The 24,276-nt window shown below is 35.1% G+C and overlaps 1 protein-coding gene across 7 annotated transcripts in view; it reads right to left on the bottom strand.

Annotated features, from left to right (window-relative positions):
* CACNA2D1 (calcium voltage-gated channel auxiliary subunit alpha2delta 1) overlaps positions 1 to 24,276 on the bottom strand; it is a 356,904-nt gene that overhangs the window by 86,617 nt on the left and 246,011 nt on the right. For all 7 annotated transcript variants that reach the window (XR_007374551.1, XM_048933427.1, XM_048933422.1 and 4 more), the window contains exons 7-10: positions 21,292 to 21,423; positions 9,860 to 9,929; positions 9,003 to 9,053; positions 7,540 to 7,639 (exon numbers count right to left, since the gene is read on the bottom strand). Coding sequence is in view for 6 of the 7 variants with exons in the window: in XM_048933427.1 (XP_048789384.1) it covers positions 7,540 to 7,639; positions 9,003 to 9,053; positions 9,860 to 9,929; positions 21,292 to 21,423 (353 nt within the window). In the remaining variant the exon portion in view is untranslated. The remainder of the gene's footprint in view (positions 1 to 7,539; positions 7,640 to 9,002; positions 9,054 to 9,859; positions 9,930 to 21,291; positions 21,424 to 24,276) is intronic.

The raw sequence follows: 24,276 nt of genomic DNA, 5'->3' as shown, positions 1-24,276 counted from the left end.
TTTATATATAGTACAACTCTACATATACATTGTAAAGGAAATGTAAAAGCCTTATTCCGACGCTCAGGGGGGAATATTGTATTGAAAGTATAATGCAATAGTATAGTGCAAGAAACATCTCAGAAAGGACTAAGTAGTGGACAAAAATATGTTCTCAGTTAACTTAGTTAACCTTTCTAATCAGTGAAATTATCTGCACATAGATCAATGCAAATCTCCCGCTAAGTACAGCAGGATTTATGCTCAGATCCCATGCTGTGAACATTACGTTTGCAACAAAGAATGTCAGCGTTGCCCGTAGGTCTTTCAGCACAAACTCATTTACAGACATTCCATGATGTTGTGGCTATGTTAGCATGTACTCTTGTTTAATGAATATCACATTTCTGAGTCCTACTGAAAATTTATGTACTGTAAACTTAAGCACTTGCCAGAGAAATCTCACAGTTCTCAACTATGTCAGAGCTGTAGGGCTGTAATGTTCGTTGTACACCAGTGCTCCCCATATATACCGTATGAGAATGTGTAGCAGGAGATTTTCTAGAATGTGATTTTATAAGTATTTTTGTTAACTTCATTCAGTCAATTTGGAGTTGTTTAGAACATGCAACACCATTGACCAAAAAGGTCTGGATATTATCTATAAATTTGCTGGATATGTATAGTTCCTATTCTGACATCAAAAGCAAAATGGACGTTCAACTGATGCACTGCGTGATACAACAGGTGGATGATGCAGTGCCAGGCACCTAGCTGGGGGAAGGCAGGGGATTACAGTGTTGTCTCCTTATTCTCAAGGCTTTCTCTAAACTTGCCTGCCACATCTCAGGACAGAAGCACTCTTCCTGGTTATGCAGGTTTCCTGGACTTAGCAAGCAGTATAGAGGCCATGGCAGCACACTGCTGAACTGCAAGAGGCTGCTGCTAAAGCTGTGAGACAGGCTGGAAACGTGTGAATCTACAAAGCATGAGACTTGAGAAGTCTGTGCGTATTTCATTCATGTCCTGCCTAAGAGTTCTTTTACATTCACACCCAGATAGAATCTTGATATATATGATTTGAAGTTTTCACCTGCCAAACAGAGGATATTTATAGGAAATATATTTTAAAAATGAGAGACAGCAAACAAATAGCTTCCACCTTGTCCCAAACCTTTTGGACAGCCTGCATTTTTCTCTTGTATCATTAACATTGTGAGTCATCTCTCTACCAGAATCACTAAAGCCAGCACAGCCTGGCCTCATCAGAACGGGTAAGGAGAGTTCTTGTTTAGAGAAGAACAAACTTAGTACCCAGGTCCCCCTAATCATTGTCTCCTGGTTCTGATGAATCAGAAATGCACTTTTGGTCCAGTATTTGACATGCCCCAGTCTTTAGCGAGACCAGCACTTCACTGAAAGTTAAGAAACTGTAAGTAGACAATAGATTTATTAACAAGTGAACCAAGACCTACCACCTCATTTTATATACTGCTAATATAGTCATTTTATATACTACTAATCTATTAGGGAGTGGGATTTATTCTGGACATGACAGAAGCCTGTGCCATGTGTTGTTAAAAGTCTGACTTCCTGACATTTGACAACTACAAGAGAAGACACTAAAAATCTGTATTGATGCCCAAAGCAATCCCTCAAAGTAGGAATGGAGGTGACTTTTCTAGTCATCTGGAATTGTAAGTTACACTCAGCAGTAATAAATGTACAGTTTCCAGCAACATCCCTGCCCCTGACATCCTACATTAGAAATTCAGATTCTAATTTCTATTTCCTTTGGCTCTTTTTCCACTCAACTACACTATTCCTTAGAATTAACTCTTGTGACAAATGTAAAATATAACAGATCTTGTTTTAAGATTTTCCCTATTCCAACACATTACATTATTCTTCCTTCTACATATCCTTTGGATATTTTTCTTTCATAGCAAACTAAAGCTGTATTTAATAATACAACATTAAAAATATGGGAAATGTTAACACAGCAAATAGTAACACAAAAGAAAAAACAGAACAGTGTAATTATTATGTCTCTAATCTCCTTACACATATGCTTGTTGTTTCTATGCCCTTTAAAAACACAAAGGACTTACTACAAAATATCTTAACTGAAGAAACTAAGATGAGGAATGGGATGAATTTAGGAGCCTCGGGGGTGAACAACTGAGAGAAAGAAACAGGAGAAAGGGGAAAAATTGCTGGTCATGTGTAAAGAGTTTGCTTGCTTGGCCATACCCTGCACCTCATCAGTACAGTCTGACCTGTGTTCTTATTAAACTTGTTCTCTACCTCTTTTACTGAGTGGGTCTCCCATGTCTACATGTGTCTGTGCATAGGAGCGTGAGTGCAGCAACCACAACCAGGCCTGGAGTGGAGGGCCTGCACATTTGTGCTGCAGCAGCTGGAGGGACTGAAGTGAGTGTCGGCTGGACAGATACTGCTAAACTTTTAAGTACATAGGGAAAAGGAGAAAGTGTGCAGTAAATATTCCCTATTTAGAAAGATGAAAGCTAATGCATTGGTATCGTATAAGGATGATGAAGTGCCTTCCAATGAATTGGTAACTAGAATGGATAACAAACAGCTATTTGGGATAAACATATACTCAGTAGGATAAAATGGAAAAACAAAACCACCACCAACAATAACAAATGCATTCTAGATTTAAGGCCAAAAGGGGCAATGAGATGATCTAGTCTGACCTCCTGCACATTGTCTCAACAAACACATATCACTAGCCCTTAGAACTCCTAATAGATCCTTAAAAAGAAGCCAAACCACTTAATGGCAAATGTTTGCTTAAAGTGCATTTTCCAGAAAAGCATTAAATATTGATATGTAGAGGACATACATTTTTCCTTTACAAGTTGTTAAGATATATTAACAACTTATATGTCGCTTAAATTTATTGGGCTTCAACTAGTGATTCTTGCACTGCTTACATGTAACAGTTATGAAAGTCTATGGATGCAAGAGTTTTCCTTGGTGACAGCATTTCTTAGCTACTATCAAATTAGTTCTCAGCCTGTTTATTTATGAACTCCAACATAATCCCTCAAAAATTCAAACTGCTTTTCAGTTGCTTTTATAATGGAGTTACTGATGTTCATCAACACTTGCTAAATGTTTATGGAGACCAACCAGCGGATGTGAGCACAGTGAGGTGGTGCATTTTAGCAGCGGTGACAACGATGTGGAAGACAAGCCATGTTCTGAATGGCCATGCACAGCTCTTATAACATGAAAAGAAAAGTGCCTTGATCAACTTCACTGTGTGAATCGGCTAATGATGGTGACAGTATTAGCACTAGGTTTTTGTAGCTGAGAATTTGCTCTATCAAATAGTGTTACTGTGCTCTTTGTATATTCCTTCTTTGGGAAAGAATAGCTGTATGTATCAGTACAGGTTGGGACATGAACTGCTGGAGAGGAGCTCTGCGGAGAAGGACTTGGGGTCCTGGTTGGCGATGAGCCAGCAGTGTGCCCCAGTGGCCAAGAAGGCCAGTGGCATCCTGGGGTGCATTAAAAAGATCGTAGCCAGCAGGCCAAGGGAGGTGATCCTCCCCCTCTACTCTTCCCTGGTCAGGCCTCACCTAGAAAACTGTATCCACTTCTGAGCTTCCCAGAGCAAAAAAGACAGGGACCTCCAGGAAAGAGTCCAGTGGAAGGCCACAAAGATGATAAAGGCCTGGAGCATCTCCCCTATGAGGGAAGGCTAAAAAAACTGGGCCTCCTCAGCCTTGAGAAAATAAGATTCAGAGTTGAGCTTACTGATGTTAATAAATTTCTTAAGTGTGGGAGTCAAAGGGACATGGCCAACCTTTTTTCAGCTGTCTGTGGGGACAGGACAAGGGGAAATGGCATAAACTGGAACACAGGAAGTTCTGCAGCAATATGCGAATGAACTTCTTCACAGTGAGGGTGATGGAGCACTGGAACAGGCTCTCAGAGAGGCTGTGGAATCTTCTTCTCTGGAGATATTAAAGATCTGCCTGGACACCTACCTGTACAGCCTGCTTTGCAGAGAGGCTGGACTAGATGATCTCTAAAGAACCCTTCCAGCCCCTACAATTCTGTGATTCTGTGATTCTGTATTTTCTACTTTCCATGGAAATAAAGAGAAGGTATTACTTTCAGAGCAATGTACATACTATTCCAAGCACGCTTAAAATATTTAATATACATTTCCCAAATGATACTTTTAATTATTTTTTTTTACATTTTTATGAAGGCTAAGCAGTCACACCATTTCTAACTGTTAGCATGTCTGTTCCTATAAGTTGTGTTTTCATACATGTGGTTTTTCCTACCTCTACAGATTGGAAGCTGTAATACATTCCCTTAGCAAATCACAGCCTACTCACCATCATCAACAAATTACACTCTCTGTGTCAATATTTGAAACCAAGTTACTAAATCATCGCATGCTGGGATGGAATGGCTGCCCCTATCATCTACCACTTATTGCTATCAAAGCACATAACCGGATTAGTGGGAAAACAGCTGTATTACTCATACATTTAAGCTCTTTCTAACAGCAGGTTTTCTTTCTGCAACAAAGCACAGCTATTCAGATAAAAAAAAATGCAAATCCCAGAGGAAATCATGACATATTAACCCCTGGAATTCTTTATGTGACTTAACATTCATTCAGCCTTTTTTCCCTAGGTAAGTGCAAGAACTATATTAAGTCAGTAGAACTAACATATTTTAGCACTTCTACTTTTAAGCTTTTTGCTTCCCAAGACTTCTATGCACACCAGGCAGGGTTGATTAAATTGTACTGTCAGTATCTACAAGTGATTGGCATGAGCTTAAATCCATGCCTCAGTTGTGGGTATGAATCACCATGCATATGGGTTTTGTGGGACAACATCTTGGCAGAGGTTAGCAGTAAAACAGCTCTTTAACTAACTCAAAACCTCATTACTAAGCACTCTACGGTTATTAAATCTAACAAGACATAAAACAACTGTTGATTTCTTGGCCAAAAGATGCAAGAGAGAAAGAAAATACTGTAGGTAATTTCCGGTGTTCATATATCAATTCATTAATATTATGTAAACTGAAAATTAGCATCTCGGTTTTCTTGTACTTAGCCAATGAAGTCTGCTTTTATGGATGAATGCTATATAAAGTTATGCATTTGCATATGTTTCTGTAAATAATCCTAAGAGCAAATACTACTGAGCGTGGTAATTCATCACCTTCTTTAAGCAGTGTCCTCTCTGACGCTTAACTTTGATTTGAGGCTTTGCTTAGATTGTGGAAAAACTGAACAACCTAAGGAAAGGGAAAAATCCTAAAAATCCACAGACATTGATGTTTATACCTTGAAAGAGTACAACCATTTGTTTTCTGTCTGCAACAAGCGATTTGCTTTCTGTTACAGAAAGAAAACAACAGAATAAAATTTCACAATTTCACTACGTAAGTCATCAAAACATATGAAAACATGTTATACAAAAACAATTGCAATACCGATAGGATTTAATATGGAATTTTAAATTATAAATGTGCAATAACAAATAACACTTTATAAAATATTCAGAGATGGTACATTCTAGTATCTATGTTTCTGAGAGCACTGTATTCCTAAGATGATGAATGTAGGTCAATAGAAAAATCCTCTTCAGTTCTGCAGTCCAACATCCAACAGGGTCCTCTAAAGGAATATGCTCATTCAAAGAAGAAAGGTCGTTACATATTGCCAGCTACCAACCACTGATAAAACGTACTGCAGAATATTTTCACAGATTTCCAGTCTTTTTTTTTTTTTTTTAAACAAATCTCATCCACTGTGAAAGCACTGAATGTTAACTAATGAAATACTATAAGACTTTCTGCCTCAACATTAAGATATAAAATTTCTGGTTAGCTGGGATTAAATGAAGGAAAGAGTTTGGAAAATTGTGAATCAGAAGGAATTGCGGGTCCATATCTTCCAATGGCAAAGGCTGGTATAGCTTCATTATTGTTAGTAAACAGTTTCCATCAGTTTAGTATTAGAGTGTTGACTATTTTTAAAAATCAAGAACACAAGAACAAGAGCTAAGCTGTCTAATGTCATTACACAAAGCTGATATTCTTTTTTTTTAAAAAAAATGGAGTTTCATTTCTTTCACTGCAATTTAGATTAAAAAAAAAAAAAATCTTATCCACTATTAAAATTTTGGAAAAAGGAAATGTCATTGCGAATAAGAGCTTCTCTCTACTACTTGGGAAAGGTCTAGCTAGACTGACAGCAAAAGATGAAGCAATAAGTGGTGTTCAAAGAGATTTCTGATAGTGATATTTCAGGTCTTTCTCCCTGCAGGCTGGCTACAACACATCTGTAGAAGTTGAAAATTGCCTCCAAAATCATTGCAGAGTTACTCACCATGCAGACTGTCTCTTGTCATTAAGAGTATGCCAGCACTCCTATCCTAAATCCTTAGAATCAAAGCTCTACAGTTCAACAACTTAATAAAGAACAAAAAAGACTTCCCTGAAGCTAGACTATGACATCCAAGGTATGAGTCTGAAAAATGCAAGTAGCTCATACCAACTTCCCCCTCCCCAAATTTTGCCTTCAGCCTTCTTGAAAACTAGGCATTTGCACTTTAAATTCCATAGAAATATTAGAATGACTGAAATGTCACTTCAAATGAATAAATAAAAAGAAAATAAAAAGCTATTATAAGGAACTATTTAAAAACTCTATCCTACAGGAACTTAATATTTAAGACTAATAGTCAAGTTTGTAGTAATCACACACTATACTGAAGTTTGAGCCATGTTCTGAAATATCTCAGCTGCTGAAAATCCAACCTCAAAAAAGCCAGCAGCTCCTTCATTTGATATCAATAACAACCCTAATGTCTTTGCATGAGTACCTGGGCCTGCACAATACCATACATACACTATCCCTGTGCACATAAATTTTTAAGTACCTGCATGCATTCCCTCTCCTATTATATTATTATAATGGGAAACATTGCTTTGGTACCACCAAATTATGAATTTTAGAACTTCTCAGGAATATCTCCTTGGCCCAGTTAGATGTACAGCTGTCCATCTTCTTTTGTGATGCATCAATTAACACAAGTACCTCAACTGGCTGAAGTCTGAAAGAAAGAATTCTCCCTTACCTCCTCTGTATCACTCTGTCTTAAAAAACAGACTACTGTACAAAAAAATGAAAAGAGGGGACCCCCAGGAAAGTATTCCAAGAGCATATGAATGTACCGAACAAACAAAAGATATGTTAAACAGACCTCTGTATTGGAAGGGAGACTTTGGCTATGCAGAGGTTTATTTAGATGAATTTTGCTTTAACTGCTTGTTTACTGTAGTTGATTAGCCTTTATAGAAATGCATTCCCATGAATTTATGGCTACTATGAATCCTGTTATTTCAAGAAAATAGTCAATTGTGGTATTTTGCAATATTTTTTAAGCTTCCTAGCAGGTTAATACTGCAGCATCTCAAATCCAGCATTGAAAAGAGTTTCTTCACAGCTTTGTTGACAATTCAGGTTTTGTTGAAAAAACAGATACTCACTGAAACTACATTCACAAAGTCATCATCAGACAAGGTCTCTAACATCTCAATGACTGACGTGCGGATCAGCTTCAGCGTCAATCCACTGACACTCCCGCTCCTAACAGAAATCCACAGGATAACAGAAAAAATGACTTTTAAGCAATTTATTTTTTAAAAGAAAATATAAAGCACCAACCAGCACTCTCAGCAACCTTTACACTTGACTTTTCAATCATTCTCCTGAATTATCCAACAAACCATTAGTGTTATAACATTATTAGAATAAAAAATGAAGTTACTCAAAGCTAAAATCCTGTGGCTCAGATTGGGTCGTAATGATGCATTATTTTTTTCGTTTTATTGGAGAGATTTTTTTTTTTATCTCAACCAATGCATTACATAAGCATTTTATATTCCTACCCCAAAATTTACAGATTTAGATTTTTAGACGCTCAAGTTGCAGCTTGTTAAATTCAAGACATAACGTGAATGTAAAGTATAGAAATAACAAATGCTGATAAACCTTACTCCAGATATGTAAACACCACATTTAAAAGCATGAAATGCAAACTTTCTTACTAAGCATTTTTGGTCAGCAAAAGGTGATTTGTCTGATACATCAAGTTCAATGTTTCCTTCAATCCCTTCACATTAGCTAGAGGAAAGAAGCCTCATCAAGGTGAGGTGAGGTTTGTTTTTTTTAAATCTTTTTTTTTTTTTTTTTTTTTGCTAACTTTCTACACTACATGTAATAAATATCTCAGTATACATATCAAACACTGAATGAATTTTTTCACTTGAAATCACAAAAGGTTGTTGAAGGTTTTTTGTTTTTTTTTTTGTACTTTGTGATACATTATTCTTTTTCATCCTTACAAAATAACCTAACTTAAATAACTTAATAAGAACAAAAAAAAAAAAAAAAAAAAAAAAAAAAAAAAAATCAAAAATGTATCATTTACCAAAAAAAATTCCTTTTTGTTTTATTTCCGATTTATTTAAGTCTATCTACGCAAATCATTTCAATTGCTCCGGAATTAATGATTTATAGGAACTGAGCTTCAAATAAGTAAGTAAAGTAAGTAGAATGTGAACTCTGCATAATTCTCACCCTTCAGGCTCATGAAATGATTAAATCCACTTTCATGCTTTCAGTAATTTGCTTCTGCTTTTGTGTTTTACATCAAATCTTGGCATGCATGTGAGAAATTTTCAACTGATTACTTTAGTAATTATTAAGAAGATGAAAGTAGAATAATATCAAAGTGATTTAAAAAACACTTCCTTGTACGTGGTTCAAATAATTTTCAAGTTTGTTTTGGTCTTTTGGAAATATATTTTCCTATGTTTGTTTGCCCACGGCAGATTTTTGATCCTTGCATACAAGGACTTCTTAATTATCTCTTCCTTTCTTTCAGTGTGCAGGGATCTGTGAGTACTTTTATCTCTGTAATGTCAACGTTCAGATATTAAACACTTACGCGTCAACTAAAATAAGCATGTCTTTGGGAGATGCAGCTCCTTGGATATACCTGAAATAAACAGAAGATATGAATGAAAACAGATTTGTTGGGTGTGATGGAAGACACTTTGAGATCTGTAAATTAATCCACTCAACCAAAAAATGTCCTCTTATTGTAACCATTAGAAAAACGTGTTGTCATTTTCTCTTTTGCTCTGTCTCCTAAATAAACCAAAATTCAAACTATAACAGGAGAACCTGGAAATAGGAATATAATGTCCAAAATTCAGTGCTTCCACATGTTGATAATGAAAAAAACATGAATTCTATTTCACACCTAAAGGTCTTGATGACAAACAAATTATTGCATCAGCACAGCTTAGGGAAAAATACTTCATTCATTGAAAGAGCACATTCAACTGGTACTAATCAAGTATCAGTATGCCTCAAAAAGCTTACAGAAAAATATAAGGAGAGACAATCGTACTATTCTCTGTCTTTTACTGATCTGTTGATTCCTTAGCTGGTCTAAACCACTGAGATTTCTTTGTAAGTACTTGAAGAAATCTGGAAAATTGTCTTATTCTGATAATTCAAATTACATTTGATTTTTACACAAATTCCTCATTTTATATGGAGACCTATTTGACAGTTATCCACCTATGAAAAAGTCCATGTAATGCAACAATATGATATACTATATTGGATATCACAAGAAATATAATCTGAACATTGTTTTTTTCAGAATAGTTAACTGAGTTTATTTAAAGAATATTGCAGTATCTGTAAGTAAAGACAATTGTGAGAACAAAATGTTTCAGTGTCATATCCAGGAAGCAAGAGATGCATATACATCACTTCTTTAAAAAAGCTTACCATGGTCTTCTGCGAACATCATATAGATCTATTTTGTTTGGAGTTCGACTATTATCTACCCACGGGGAAGCTAAATAGGAGAAAAAGCATGTATGATCATGTAGAATTAATTTAAGACTTTAAGTTCAAACACTTAAAAATATAATGAACAAACATCACAGACTTTGTACTACAAAAATATGAGTGTCAACATTTGGAATTAATGAAAGACCTGTATTTCTCTAATAACTTTTTGAACTATGAACTGCTATAAATTGAAACATATAATACAGTGTAGCAAAAAATATATAGAACATTTTAAAGGGTCAAATTATGTCGAGCTATAGCTACTGACTACACGTAACCACTGAGTTAAATGGGGCCAGAATATTAAGTGAAGCATTTTAGAATATGAAAAGAACTATTTCTGATCAAGAAAGGACTTTATTTTAAAAACATTTATTGGTCAATTAATGTTGTATGTAATAAGATTGTGCTCATCTAAAGCTCTATTAGGTGTCTAAAACATTAAAATTACCCACTAACTCAAGAGAGCTCTACCGAAAAAGGCAATTTAGAAAACTGACAAGAAAGTGTCATCTTTTCTGGAAATAATAATAAATAAAAAAAAGATGGAAACATCTGTGTCTCTGTAAGGAAAATGCTAAGATTAATAACTTTTTGTAAGCATTTAATCTAAGCTCTACCATGATTTCCAGCAAGGGTAGGCATCTTCCTCTTAAGGAAAAAGAAAATGAGTCTTTTAAAACCATTTGACAGCTTAATGAACACAAAAATGTGAAAAGTCACATGAAATGAGATAATGTTCTGCAATTTTGTCTCTCACTGTATGCCAACAGCACTGAGAGAGCTATTTTCTGCTGTTAATCATTCTTCTGTCTAGGAAATAAGGAAACCTATAGGCAATTCCAGGATGTTTTCTGAAACAAAACAGCCATCTAAAACAAATGGGAAGAATTACGACATCTCTATCCATGAACATAAAAGAAAATTAGACTGCTTAGACTAGATGCAATAGATGTCTTTTCAAAATTTATTTTACTAAATGAATCCTTTCTAAAGTGACCACAGTTTGAGTTGTTGCATCATTTACCAGCACATTTAAACAGAACATAATCCACAAGATATTTATCAACATAACAGCCACAGAGAAGCTGTGTACTCTGAGCACTGAAGAATCTCATGCTACAGTTGTATTGGATATGAACTCATGCTACAATGGCAGGTCCTTTGTGATCTGAAGGGAGAAAGGTTTGAAAGTTCCAGATACGGGAGAACAGAATTTTTGAGGCTAATAAATTTCATTTTTTTAGTAATTTTCTAAAATTATATATTATATTATAATAATATTATATAATATATATATTATATATATAATTACTTAGGTTAACAAAGCTTCAATTCATCAATATCTCACGAGTCTGAATCCATGGTTAGAACATGTTCAGACATTTTGTGTCCATCCAGACTAACTCAGTTGTTGAAATTCCATCTGAAAATCTGTCTATGAAATGAACTTTCCAGGACTTGAAAAATTTACATTGAATTCACGGATTTAACATTGTAAAGTAAGAAATGTAAATCAAGGTACTGACTTACATAGATCTATCTTTGGCCAAACCAAAGGCTTTTAACAAAATATGCAATAAAAGTCTACGTCCTAACAAATCTGTCCTTAATCCATATCTAGAACAGTCTTTATGAATAGAGAATTGTATGAATGTATCCATCTGGATTTATTTCAAAACAAAAGATAAAATATGACATACTCTGCTAGTGAGACTCTTAGCAATCTCCACTAACTTAATTTAAACTTTTTATTTTTTTTCAATGCTATTATTTTTCTCTTGTGAGAAAGGTAAGGTTTACTCCTTACTTTATTCTCCAATGCATACAAATGATAATTCAATGAGAATTTGAATATGGGGGCTGAAGGAGAGTGCTTCTGACATCAATATATTTTGCTTTAACAGTAGATACTGACATGGATATTTAGAGGTTCCAGGATCAATAAATATTAAATGAACATTTTATCTGATACCATAGCATTCAAGAAAATGACAGTGTAACTTCACATACTATCTTGAACTATAATCAAACTTTTCTAAATTTTAAACTAAAATTTGATTACATTTTTTATGTAAAAGAAGACAATATGAGAAATGATCCAGGTAATTTTTTCCTGCAAAATCTGAAATCTACTAAAATATGATCCAAAACAACATGTAAGCACATAATTTCCATGAAGTCAATGACAATTGCCTGGACAGGATGTACTCCATACTCTTTTGGAAACGAAGTGGCAAAATTAATACAAACTTGAACTTACAAGGATCCATCAAATAAGAAAATCAGTCATGCCTGCTTTTTTTTTTTTTTTTTTTTCTTGGTTTTTTTTTTTTTTTTTTCCCCTTTTATTTCCAAAAGTACCTAGGAGTCTGTATGAGATTCTTTTCCTTCCTTCCTTCCTTTCTCTTCCTTAGAGATTTTATGCTTTATGAATTTTTGGAGATGACAAAGACTTTCTATCTGAAAACAAGTAATTATGATATTATAACTTTATATAAAATAATTAGAAAGAATGTTGACCACTAGAAAAAGAGTCATACATTTGCTTCACCCATACAAATAACATCCTGCAAAATTATTCAGGCAAACTGTCTTGGGTCTTACTGGCTAAAGTCTCATGAAAGCAATCACAAAATATGCAAAAAAATCACTGGACATTTTCCTAACAAAACTAACATCAGTGATTTTGAGATTTGCAATTTTATTTACATAGCCTGTTGTTTAAAACATAAATTTTGATGCCTTGCAATCTGGCTCACTGAATGTCTTGAAGAGATCCGCTTCAGTGTTTTTCATTGTTGGATAGTATCGAACTATGCCAACACTACATGGATCTCTGTTGCATAAATTAGGCTTTATTCATGTTGTCTTTTAAAGATTTTCTTGCTTGGCATACAGTTAATTTGATATTTTATAAATTATTCATTAGATTTAATATCCTTCCCATTTCTGCTGATTGCATTATGGAAGTTGTAGGGATGTCTGTATTTCAAGCTTCAGCTAGGCATGCTATTCTGTTCTGTTTCCACAGTTGCAGTGGAAAGCCTCATTTTTACTGATTACACACAAAAGCAATTCATGCAGTACAGAAGTTATCCCAGGGTGAAGCCTAAATGAAAGCACTGCTCAAGGGAGATCTTGACTGCATCTGTCCATTTATAACTCATTTGATGATTTTAGTATGTGCTGAAAAAACAAAGAGGCAAAGGTGAGCATCAAAGGGGAGGTTCTCAAGAGAGTCCTGCTCAGTGAAACCTTAGTTACATCTGCCTTGCTCTACTGGTTAGGTATATATGTACAAGAAGCAAAAAGGCACAAATGAATTATTAACAGCTTTACATCTCTGTAACACAATGGGGAAAGAGGCTAAAAATTAATAGTAAGGCAGGTAACAAATGTCAATTATCGCATTCCAGATGTGTTTCAGCCCAAAACAGTCCAACAGTTTTCATAGAATCACAAAATGGCTTAAGTTGGATGGGACCTTAAACATTATCTAGTTCTAACTCCCTTCCATGAGCAGTGTTGCCAACCACTAGATCAGACTGCTAAGCATCCCAGCCAACTTGGCCTTGAACTTCTGTCAGAGATGGGGCACCCACAGTTTCACTGGGGAACCTGTTCCAGAGCCTCACCATGCTCCGAGTAAAAAAATTCTTCCCAACATCTAGCATAAATCTCCCCTCTTTTCGTTTAAAGCCATTCCCCCTTGTATTATCACTACCAGACTGTAAAAAGCTACGTCCACTCTTGCTTGTAAGCTCCCTATAAATATTGGAAGGCAGGTTTTCCCAGAGCGTTCCCTTGTCGAAGATAAGCCCAACTCCTCAACCTTTCTTCGTAAGAGTGGTGCTCAGTACTCCAGATATTTCACAAAGGCAGAGTAGAGGGAGACAATCACCTCCCTCTCCCTGCTTGCCATCTCTCTTTTGATGCAGCCCAGGATGCTGTTGGCCTTCTGGGCTGTAAGAGCACACTGCTGGCTCCTGTCAAGCTTTACATCCATCAGGACCTCTAAGTCCTTCTCTGCAGGGCTGCTCTAAATGAGTTCTTCTCCCAGCCCATACTCATATCAGAGATTGCCTCGAACCAAGTGCAACACTTGGTAAACCTTAGATTCCTTTGTGCCCTGCGTGTTTTTTGAGTGTGTACAAGTCCCTCTGGATCGCAACCATCCCTTCTATTGTGTCAACTGCATCACTCAGCTTACTGTCATCAGCAAACTTGCTGAGCGTACACCTGTCTATCTCATTTATAAAGGCATTGAAGAGCACTGCTCCCAAGACAGACAGACCCCTTGGGGACACTACATGTGACTGACCTCCACCTGGACATAGAGCTGTTGACAATGACCCTCTGGATATGACCATTAAATTAATTCTTTATCCAACTAGTACTCCAGCTTTCAATCCATCTCTCTCCAATTTAGAGATAAGGATCATGTCAAAAGCCTTGAGTTTTACACTAGAACAGGCCTTATGTAATCAAATCCTTTGTTTTATTGGTCGAAAGGTACCAAAAAACCCCAAAACAACTAAAGTGATCTGAACCTATACTTCAACCTGCAACTTAAAATTAGGCCCTCACAAAACTTTGTTATTTCAGGTTACAGGCAGCTGTCTGCCTCTTTGTGTCTAGACCAAATTTCATCTTCCATAAACATATTTGTTTCATTTGGAATAATCACTCTCCAAAAGGAACTGTAAAGCTTGGGAAGATGTTTAGGAGCAACAAGACAGCATTTTTTCCCGCCTTAAAAGTGAAAACTATGGACATTTCTATGTGTTTTATAAAAACGGAGATTTTTAGAACTTCAGCATGAAGTGGTCTGCTGGATTCAATGTTCGCTATCTCCACAGACGTAGCTTATTAGCCTGTAACTAGGTGGATCTACTTGCACAACTACAACATTCAGCAAGTATATTGTAAGATTTTCCACATCATGAGTACGGTTAGAACAAAATTGTGCCAGCCCATGTCCTCTCCTCCTAAAAATCAGAGAACTATTCAACTTATACACTAATTGTGGTAATTGATTGTTTACAAGCTGCATTACTGGGGAAGTTTTGTGGTTTTCTTTTTCTGATTTTTTGAACTCTAAAGGCTCTTGTACACGTTGAGTTGTTAACAGGAGCTGTCAGCTATAAAATACGGATCCATTTGAAAAAAAGAAAAGTTCTTAGTTTTTCAAGGCTTTTAAAATTCATTTTGTATAGATTTTTTAGGCTTTCTAGTCCCTTAGTACCTGCTTCAGTAATGACTTTCTTGGGAGAGTTCAATATCATAGCAGCAACACTTGTTTGCCATTAATGGTTAACATAAGAGCAGCTGTGCACAGCAAGTCCTTCATTTGGAGAGATATCACTTTATTTTATTAGAAATTGATTTCTAAAGCTATTCCATTTTAGTTTGACAAAACAGGGAATGCTCCAGCAGCTGAGTGAGACTTGCTTCACTAACAGCTGGAAATATTTTGTTGTTGTTGTTGTTTTAATTAAGGCGAAGAGTTAATTCTAGCCCTTCTTTATCCATATTTTTAATTAAAGAATTTTAAGCCTTTAGGAGAAAAAAATATATATGATTTTTTAAATAAAAATCTGTAGCATTCTCTTTCTTTTCCTGTGAAATTTCTCTATTTAAAATCTAGTAAGCCCTAATTAGATAGGAAGATCCAAATAAATAAAACACTGTCATGAACAATGTAAAAAGACTTTTTTTTTCTGAAATTATTCTTGTTGGATATATAAATAAGACAGGAAAAAAGGTTAATCTATGACCTGCAAAAATGAGGACATTGATATTCTTATTACTTTTAGGCCATGCTTTGAGATTAAAAGAAAATGCTATGGAAAAGCCAGGTATTACTATATGGAATTAGGACCAGTAGAGGTTGACAAGCCAGAGGTGGCTGTCAAATTGAGAAAAATTGGTGAATACAGATTAAAGACATTTTGGCATGTAGTTAATAGAGAACAAAGTATTATGTCTGTGCTGATCAATAGAATAGAGGTGAGAAATCTTCTCATTTTCACTTTACAAATCATTTTGTGGAGTAGCAGTTTAAAATGTTTGAAGCAAGTTGAAAATTGTGTTGTTTCCTGACAGAGGTTGTTTGGGGACTGAAAATTAGTATACGGTATAACATAAGAGAATCTATATGTGTTTGAAGTCCCCAAAATAGGATAGAAGAGAAAAAAATGTTGGCGTACTGCCCACTGGGAAAGACTGCCAGCATATTCCATCAGTCACACCATGAGACAGACAGAAAGACCACTTTCAAAACTGACTTATTCTGTTTACCAGCACAGACATATCTTTAAAGCTGCTGGAGCAGATGAGCTTGTGATACAGATGTATTTGCGACAAAGATATGTTCCGATATGCTTAAAGAATCATGAGTATGTGGACATTCAATGCCAAAATTGCAACCACATGTATCAGTTCACTTATGTAAGGTTGTGAACTCCACTTTGCCACTTGCATTCAACACTTTTAAGGGAAATAGATTCCTATCTCCATAAACAATAGGACTACAAGCATCTTCACATGCTGTTTTATGTCTAGTTGGCTTCCTTAGGAAATACAATTTTTCTTCAGAACTATAATGCTCCTAACATTCACCTAAAAAGTTGATACTGTTGCCCTTTTTACTGGCTTTCCTGTAGCTATATAAACCTGGGCAGAGTCAAAAAGGAAATCCTTTTCCATCCATTTCGTTCCTTCTCTTATTTCTCCTTCCTTCTCTATCATGGGTAAGGTGAAATGAAGAGGAAAAAAATGTTTATCTATGTTCTATGATAAAAGAATGTCTGTGAAGCTACAGGCTGGAGGTTGCTTCTTCATCTTTGAAAGAAAACAAAGAAATTACAGAGCTATGCAGCATTTTAGGAGAGACGATGCTGTCAGATGTACTGCTTTGGGGATTAAGTTTTAAATTAAAGTTCAGTGTTAAACCTGAAAATGGAAGAGGGAATCTGGATCCTTTGGGAAGAACAGGATAGTTTTTGTTTTTGCTACCAATTGCCTCAGCTGTTCTGAACTTGACTGGTATGGCACATTGTCATCTTCAGCTTATTGCACACCAAAAATTGCCACAATATGTCTAGTACAACAATTCTTAGTAGTCACTAAGTCATAGTCTCATGCTCTTAAATGTTTCATTATTATAACTAGAAAGCCTCTTGTATCATATTTAATTACAAATGAATGTATGCTGTCTGCAGTTCAAAACAAATTCATCCTTCACTAAAGATCTTCATTTTCCAAAATAAACAGAGACATGAGGTAGCGATTAATAGTAGTGTTTTTAAAAATCTGTTTAATAAGTAATTACTGTAGTAAAAATAATGTGCTTCCCATTGCAGTATTTTAATGAAGCATTGATTAACAATTGTAATTTCCATTAGTTCTATAATTAAGAAGGATTTCAAGATTAAAAGAGGGAGTGGTTGGTTTGCACCTACACTTTCAAGTAGCTTGCCAAAAATTTGATAGTAAATTGTCCTTTCAAATAGCTGCTTCTAAAACCTAGCAATGAAACTAGCTGGATAGATGCCTCACAAAATTTAAATAACTATTTCTGTCAAATGATATTAAACTACTTAATTAAATTATTTTTGTGTAAGAGATCTGTCCACAGCTCTCTGTTTAATTACAAATTAAATTTGCAGTATGATCTATAATACAGACTGAAAGTACCTTTCAGTCCATGTGAAGTCAGTGAAGGTCTAAGTGTGCAAGCCAATTAGGCACCAATTCAAGATTTTTTATTTTTATTTTTTAATTAGCTACTGCCACAGCATCAAAAGTAATAACAAATTATTACTATTATTAGTAATAATAAGGTGTATATTACATCCTGTTTTGCTTGACCAACACTAATCTTTACATTTATTTTAGGGAAGACACACCTTGTCAAATAATTTCAAGAAGGAAAATCTCAGTACAGGAAAACTGCATTAAGTTGACTAAAGATCTAACTGAAAGGTAAAAACTTAGGTTCTTAGGATCTTTAGCTCTTCTTTTTCAATTTCTGCCTTGATATTTGAGAATGAAAGTTGAACTGAATATATTCTAGAGAAAAACAATTAATAACATGGAGGAAGCAAACTATTGATGTATAAAAACAGAAGTCAATCTCAATGCAGTCTTCAGTGTTTTTAAGAGGGCATCTTGTAAGGTAAAGACAGGAAGTTTCTGTACAGTTCCCCTTTATTGTAACAGTTCTGTTACCATTGCAAATGTGATAATGTGTCTTAATTTGTATGTGTATTTCTAATACTTAGCTTTTTTCTATATTAGTATCTATCCATCTACACATATATCATCCTAGATCGTTTTTTTCTGCATTAAGTATTTTATGTTTCCTGGTGGAGAAGAAGCTGGACATGAGCCAGTAGTGTGTACTTGCAGCCCAGAAGGCCAACTGTATTCTGGGCTGCATTAAAAAAGGGGTGGCCAGCAGGGAGAGGGAGGTGATTGTCCCCCTCTACTCAGCTCTTGTGAAGCCCCATCTGAAGTACTGCATCCAAATCTGGGGCCCCCAGTACAGAAAGGATGTGGAGCTCTTGGAGCGGGCCGCTAAGATGATCAGAGGGCTGGAGCACCTTTCCTATGAGGAAAGGTTGAGAGAACTGGCCTTGCTTAGTTTGCATTAGTTCTGGAGAGACCTCATTGAGGCCTTCCGGTACTTGAAGGGAGCGTATAAACAGGAGTGAGAATAACTGTTTACAAGGGTGGGTAGTGATAGACAAGGAGGAATGGTTTTAAACTAGGATAGGGGAGGTTTAAGTTGGATATTAGAAGGCTGTTTTTCACTCAGAGGGTGGTGACACACTGCAACAGGTTGCCTAAGGAGGTTGCGGATGCCCATCCCTGGAGGCATACAAGGCCAGGCTGGATGTGGCTGTGGGCAGCCTGGTCTGGTGGTTGGTGACCCTGCTCATGGCAGTGGGGTTGAAAGTAGATGATCATTGTGGTCTTTTTCAACCCAGGCCATTCTATGATTCTGTTTAAAAAAAAAAGAAAACAAAAAACAACAAATAATGTCAGATAGAATATAGCTTTCCTCAGCCTAGGTCACAGTTTGAAGGAAACTGTCTTGATCCTTTGGTAGAGACAAGGGAGTACAAATATTCTGGAGAGTCAGACAAAGCACAACTGAAAATAATATAATATCTTGTATGTGACGATAGAGGAATCCACAACAGCACCTATTATAGAATACTTGTAGGAAACAAAGGGATATATGCAAAAAAAGTCTAATTTCCATAGCATTTCTGAAGTATTTTACACACATTTTTCATGGATGGGGCCTTTCACAACAACCCCTTCATGTTGCTGGTTGCTATGGCGACAAGGACAGGCTAAAAGCCCACAGAAGATGAAAGTGATGCACTATCTAGCTAATTACTCAAGCACTTAACATATTATTGGACAAAAACATCTCAAGATACCTGTGACTGAAGAATCTCTCCACAGCTTAGAGGCACCAAAGACTGATTGTTTATTAAGAGAGGTAATACTGAATGGATATAACACATTTCATAATGAGCAGACAATTCATAACATCATCTTCAAATATCTAATGTGAAAGACATCTCTTCTAGAATATGAAACCTGATTTCATTTTCAGAATATTTATATGTGTCAGATAAGTCTTCAAACTGAGAAAAACAGTTTACAGGAACAGAGAGATGTGAATAACTGTTCCCAATAAAAAATCTAAAAACCAAGCAGATTACCATTTGAACTATAAATGGAAGGAAGTGGGAAGAAGTTGCACAGAACAACACGTCCAACTTGAGGAATGTTAAACTGCTCCAGAATACTTTTTGGGTGTACAAAATCTAGAGATCAGGAAATTACTCAAAGATTTATGAAGTTATCTTCTGATATGACTAGGAAGCTAATAAAAACTTAAGCATGTGGCTATAGACTAAGCAGTAAGTGAACAGTAAATATAAATTTGTGTTTAGATGGAGTATGTACAAGTATCTTATCTACATGCAAAATTGGGAAAATAAGCTTTCAAAGTCTTTCAAATAGTCTTTCAAAGGCACTCTAAGGACAAATATGTAACGATTCTGAAGCTGCATTATGTTGGTGAACATCTGAAGTAGTCAGGCTTGCTAAATACAATAATATGCTTTTCAACAGATGTGAAAATCTTATACTTGAAAAACTAATTTCACAGAGATTGCCACAGATACGTATTTTAGAAATATTTCTTTTTCAGCACTTGGAAAACATCACTATATGGTAAGTGGTAATAATAGTGATCCCAAACACAGTACTAACAGATATGGAAAGCTGTGAGATGGAACCTTAGAAAATCAAGAAACATGAAATTAACATTTTCAATATTATGTTTTCTGCAACATCTCACTGTATTTATTTCATCAGTATCTAGCACGAGAAAACAAACAGTATTCAAGTGCTATGATATATTTCTTCCTGCAAACTAGCCTAAGGCACTTTCTCTACCAATGTCAGCAGTTGTGCTAATCATAGTCACATCTTTAGCATAATCTCGTTTTCATAAGCAGCAACAATACTGCATAATCAGAAGAAAAAGGATCTCAAAAGTATTCCTTAACCAGTAGTAAGTAAAAGAGATAAGACATTAGATACAATTGTCTCATGGAGTGAGAACATTATTTTGTTATTGATAACAGCATCTAACAAGAACAGCAGTAACATAGTTTGTGGTTCCATAAAACAAAGCTTTCCATGAGGTAGTGTTCATCAAGTACCAAATTAAGGGTACAGATGATCAAAATTCGGTAAAATACACACCTGTTTAAATAAATTTCTGTGTTTCACTGACACGATTATTTGACAGGTGGAAAAGGTACTATTTGAAATAATCAAGTACTATCTGCCGACCTTAGCTCCGATAGTAAACACATAACTGTTCAAGATCATGAATTCTGCATGACATAAGCATGGTGTAATTGTATTTTCACTGACTTTAATCATAAAGATTACCTGTCTAGTCAGTTGATATTTTCAAAGCTAGACAGGTACAAAATCACTCTTAACAAATACTTAACCATGTTTTTACTCACTATACAGAAAGCAATACAAAATCAAGATTGAACTGTTCTATTTTTCAAAGTCCATAATCTTCTGTTTCTCTTATTCTGAACAACACAACTACTCAGTTATTTAATCTCCATTTCCCTCCTTCTCATACTAACTTTATGCCAGAATAACTTAAAAGCCTTTGAGTTATTTCTGCTTAACAGAAATCCCACCTATATAAGAAACTAATCTTTAGCTACCTTATATTTTTTCTACATAATTCAGATTTTTTAAGGCAGTATGTAGGGTAGGACAGTACTCAAGGAGACTTCAGTTACCTGGGTAATACCTAGCGAGGCCAGTTGCACTACCAAAAACTTGCCATAACAAAGTAGGGTCTTCTTCTCTGTTCCGCTTGAATACATCATCCAATGCTGCAGTCCAATTGAGTTCATTTAACACTATTGTTGCTGTCAAAGATAAAGCACATTTCCAAGTTAAAAAGTTACACTGACTATAAAAAAAGCAAGCTAAACTATTATGGAAGGTAAAAAAGCTTCTAATCCTTTTATAGTTGTTTATCAGTTAAGAATTCCTCATATTCCCTTCTTCCAATTTAATTATTTGTAAGCAATGGCTGTTAATTTATTCATGTAATGTTTTCTAAAAAATATTTTATAAGATGTTACTCTAGTTGCACCTTCTTGTCAAAAAAAGTAAATGTAGTCATACAAATGCATATAAAGTTATGTTTTTATTAATCACAGAACACTGCAATTAGAATGTTTTTTACAAAAGCTCACAAAGCTCTCCCTGTCCAAACAGATGCTTTCAGGTGGTTCTATGGAAAAAAAAAAAAAAAAAAAAAAAAAAAAAAGTACTTGAATTGCAGTTAAAGTGGGATTCTCATACACTCATTATTGCATGCTAACAAATTATTCATACTTACAGATGTGATTATTTATAGAAAGATCAGCAGTGTGAACATTAATATTTATGAGCTGGGTCAGTTTTTCAGTAAAGGTAAAAACAAGACTATTCACATTTTTAAGTATGATCACCTAAAGTCCAGGCAAGACTGTAATTTAGGCTTTTCCTGCAGTATGATATTGCATACAAGAAAGAATTTTTATGTCTTGCAAACGGGCAAGTCAAATGGAAATAAAAACAGTTCACGTTTAACAGAAACGAGTGGCACTACAGTAGAAATTTCTGCATGTGGATTTACATTCTAGCCCATGGAAATAAGAATAAGGATAGATTAAAAGTTAACACTTGACAGCACAATTTGAAAATGAGTTTGTTACAAGTACTAGAGAAATGAGATTGTAACATTAAATTTTATAGGCTTATTATCAAACGTTAAAGAGAAAACTGCTACACCCAGTGATTGGCAGAAACATTTGTCTGTTTTTCAAAGGATTTTTAAGGTAATACTGCTCCCTCACAGTACATCTGTTTATAGAAATATCAGATTAGATTTCCAGCTCTTGAGATTCCCTGTAAACAATAAAATTTATACTTGTCTCTTTGTTAATTATAAAAATATTTATTTACTTGAAAAAGAGGAATAATTCCCTGAGGTATTATGAGAAGCTAATCATTTTAGAATGGTTGCTATTCAACTATCTCTTTCAGAACCAGTTAGATCTACTATAAAAAATAAAAAATAATTAAAAAAAAAACATACATAAACTTTTTTCTGAGTTCATTCTTTGTTCAGTCTTAATTTCAGAAGTGTCTCAAAGAAGTCATTAGAAGCTTTGCCATTTACTGACTCAGAAGGATTTCCTTTTGCACCTGATTTTTGTTGTTTCCTCACTTGATTTACAGAGTACTTGGCACACTGGAAGCCTACGTCAATTGTTCCTAATGGCATTTAGGGTGCTAGAACACAGGGTACTTAAGGCACATGGGTGATAGTAATTCTTACCTCTTTCATATCTGACAAAACATTCAGGTTTCAGTGCCCTCCATGGACTCCCTACCCCCAAAACAATGGAAGCCAATGCATTTCTTTAGCCTTGTGATCTGTCTTTAAATTGCTGCAGCCTCTATCCCCAAATCTGGCAGCCAATTTTTCACCCTACCCCAGTAAAACATTCAATCAGGAAAAAAAAAAAAAAAGTTATTGATGGTCATAATTGCTTTTCTAAACTGGTAGCTATGCACGTCTGGAAGCAGTTCCTTCACATATGAAATGGAATACAGTATTTCCAAAGAGATTTCCTTCAGATAACCTCACTAATAAATAAACTATATGCAATATTAAGATATAATACCTTATTATTATACATTTACAAATATTGCTGCAGTGTCTTTGAAATCATACAAACACATGTAATAGAAATTTATCAACCTGAACACACATGTACACATGTGCACATATACACATATGTAAAAGTATGCTTCTAAAATACACGCTTACAGAAAAAAGGAGAAACTGAGAATCTACAATTAGTAAAATACCAAAGTACCGCAGTACCAAAGTACAGAAGAATGGATAAACTGAAACAAACAATTTCAGCATTTTATTAGATTTGTGTAGATTAGGCTATAAAGCAAGAAATATGACTGCCCAGATTTTATTTGTAATATACTGGTGTATCTTACAATTCAAAGAAAGAGTTTTATGATCACGTTCCACCTTTCCTTTCCTCCTCCTCAACAATTTTCTCCCAGAGGCAAATAAAACATCCTAAAGAAATCTAAGAAAAAAATCACACCAAGCTGGAAAGAAAACAAGAATAATGATGTGGAATTGAACATGAGAACAAGAAGAGAACATCCAAACAGACATACAGAGGAAAAGACTGCTAATAGTATGTGCCTCGAAGACACAATAACTTATTTGGTGGAATTGTTATGTAAATAGCTGATAGTGTGATCATTAAAACAATTACTTCTGAAACAGTTTGCTGTCTGTAATTAAAACTTGCTCCCTTAATTCAAGATATATATGATATATATATATATATACTTTTATTAGCATACTTGTGTGAAATGCACTCGTATTTGTTTTAACTAATGGTGAACAGTGAACAGTAAATAAGGAAAAGGATGCTGAGAATTTTAGATTTAATCATTTATTTCTCTGTTTTCCACATCATACTTTACTCTTCTGCTTCTGCTAAAGGTACACTCTGGATTTCAAAAGACAAGCTGCAAATCAGATCCCCTACATTTTTATTGCAATACCTCTGGTGAGAGGCAATTTAAAACCACTATCACTTGACACTGTTTACAAGCCTATAGCAAAGGATTTGAAACATGCCATCTAAAGAAAAGAAAGCAAAACCCTGCAACTCGAACAAAGCCATTCA

Source organism: Lagopus muta, chromosome 1 (genome assembly GCF_023343835.1).
Source record: "Lagopus muta isolate bLagMut1 chromosome 1, bLagMut1 primary, whole genome shotgun sequence".
NCBI classification, from domain to species: domain Eukaryota; kingdom Metazoa; phylum Chordata; class Aves; order Galliformes; family Phasianidae; genus Lagopus; species Lagopus muta.
Note: the sequence above shows the minus strand (reverse complement) of the source record. Positions and strands in the feature narration are given on the sequence as shown.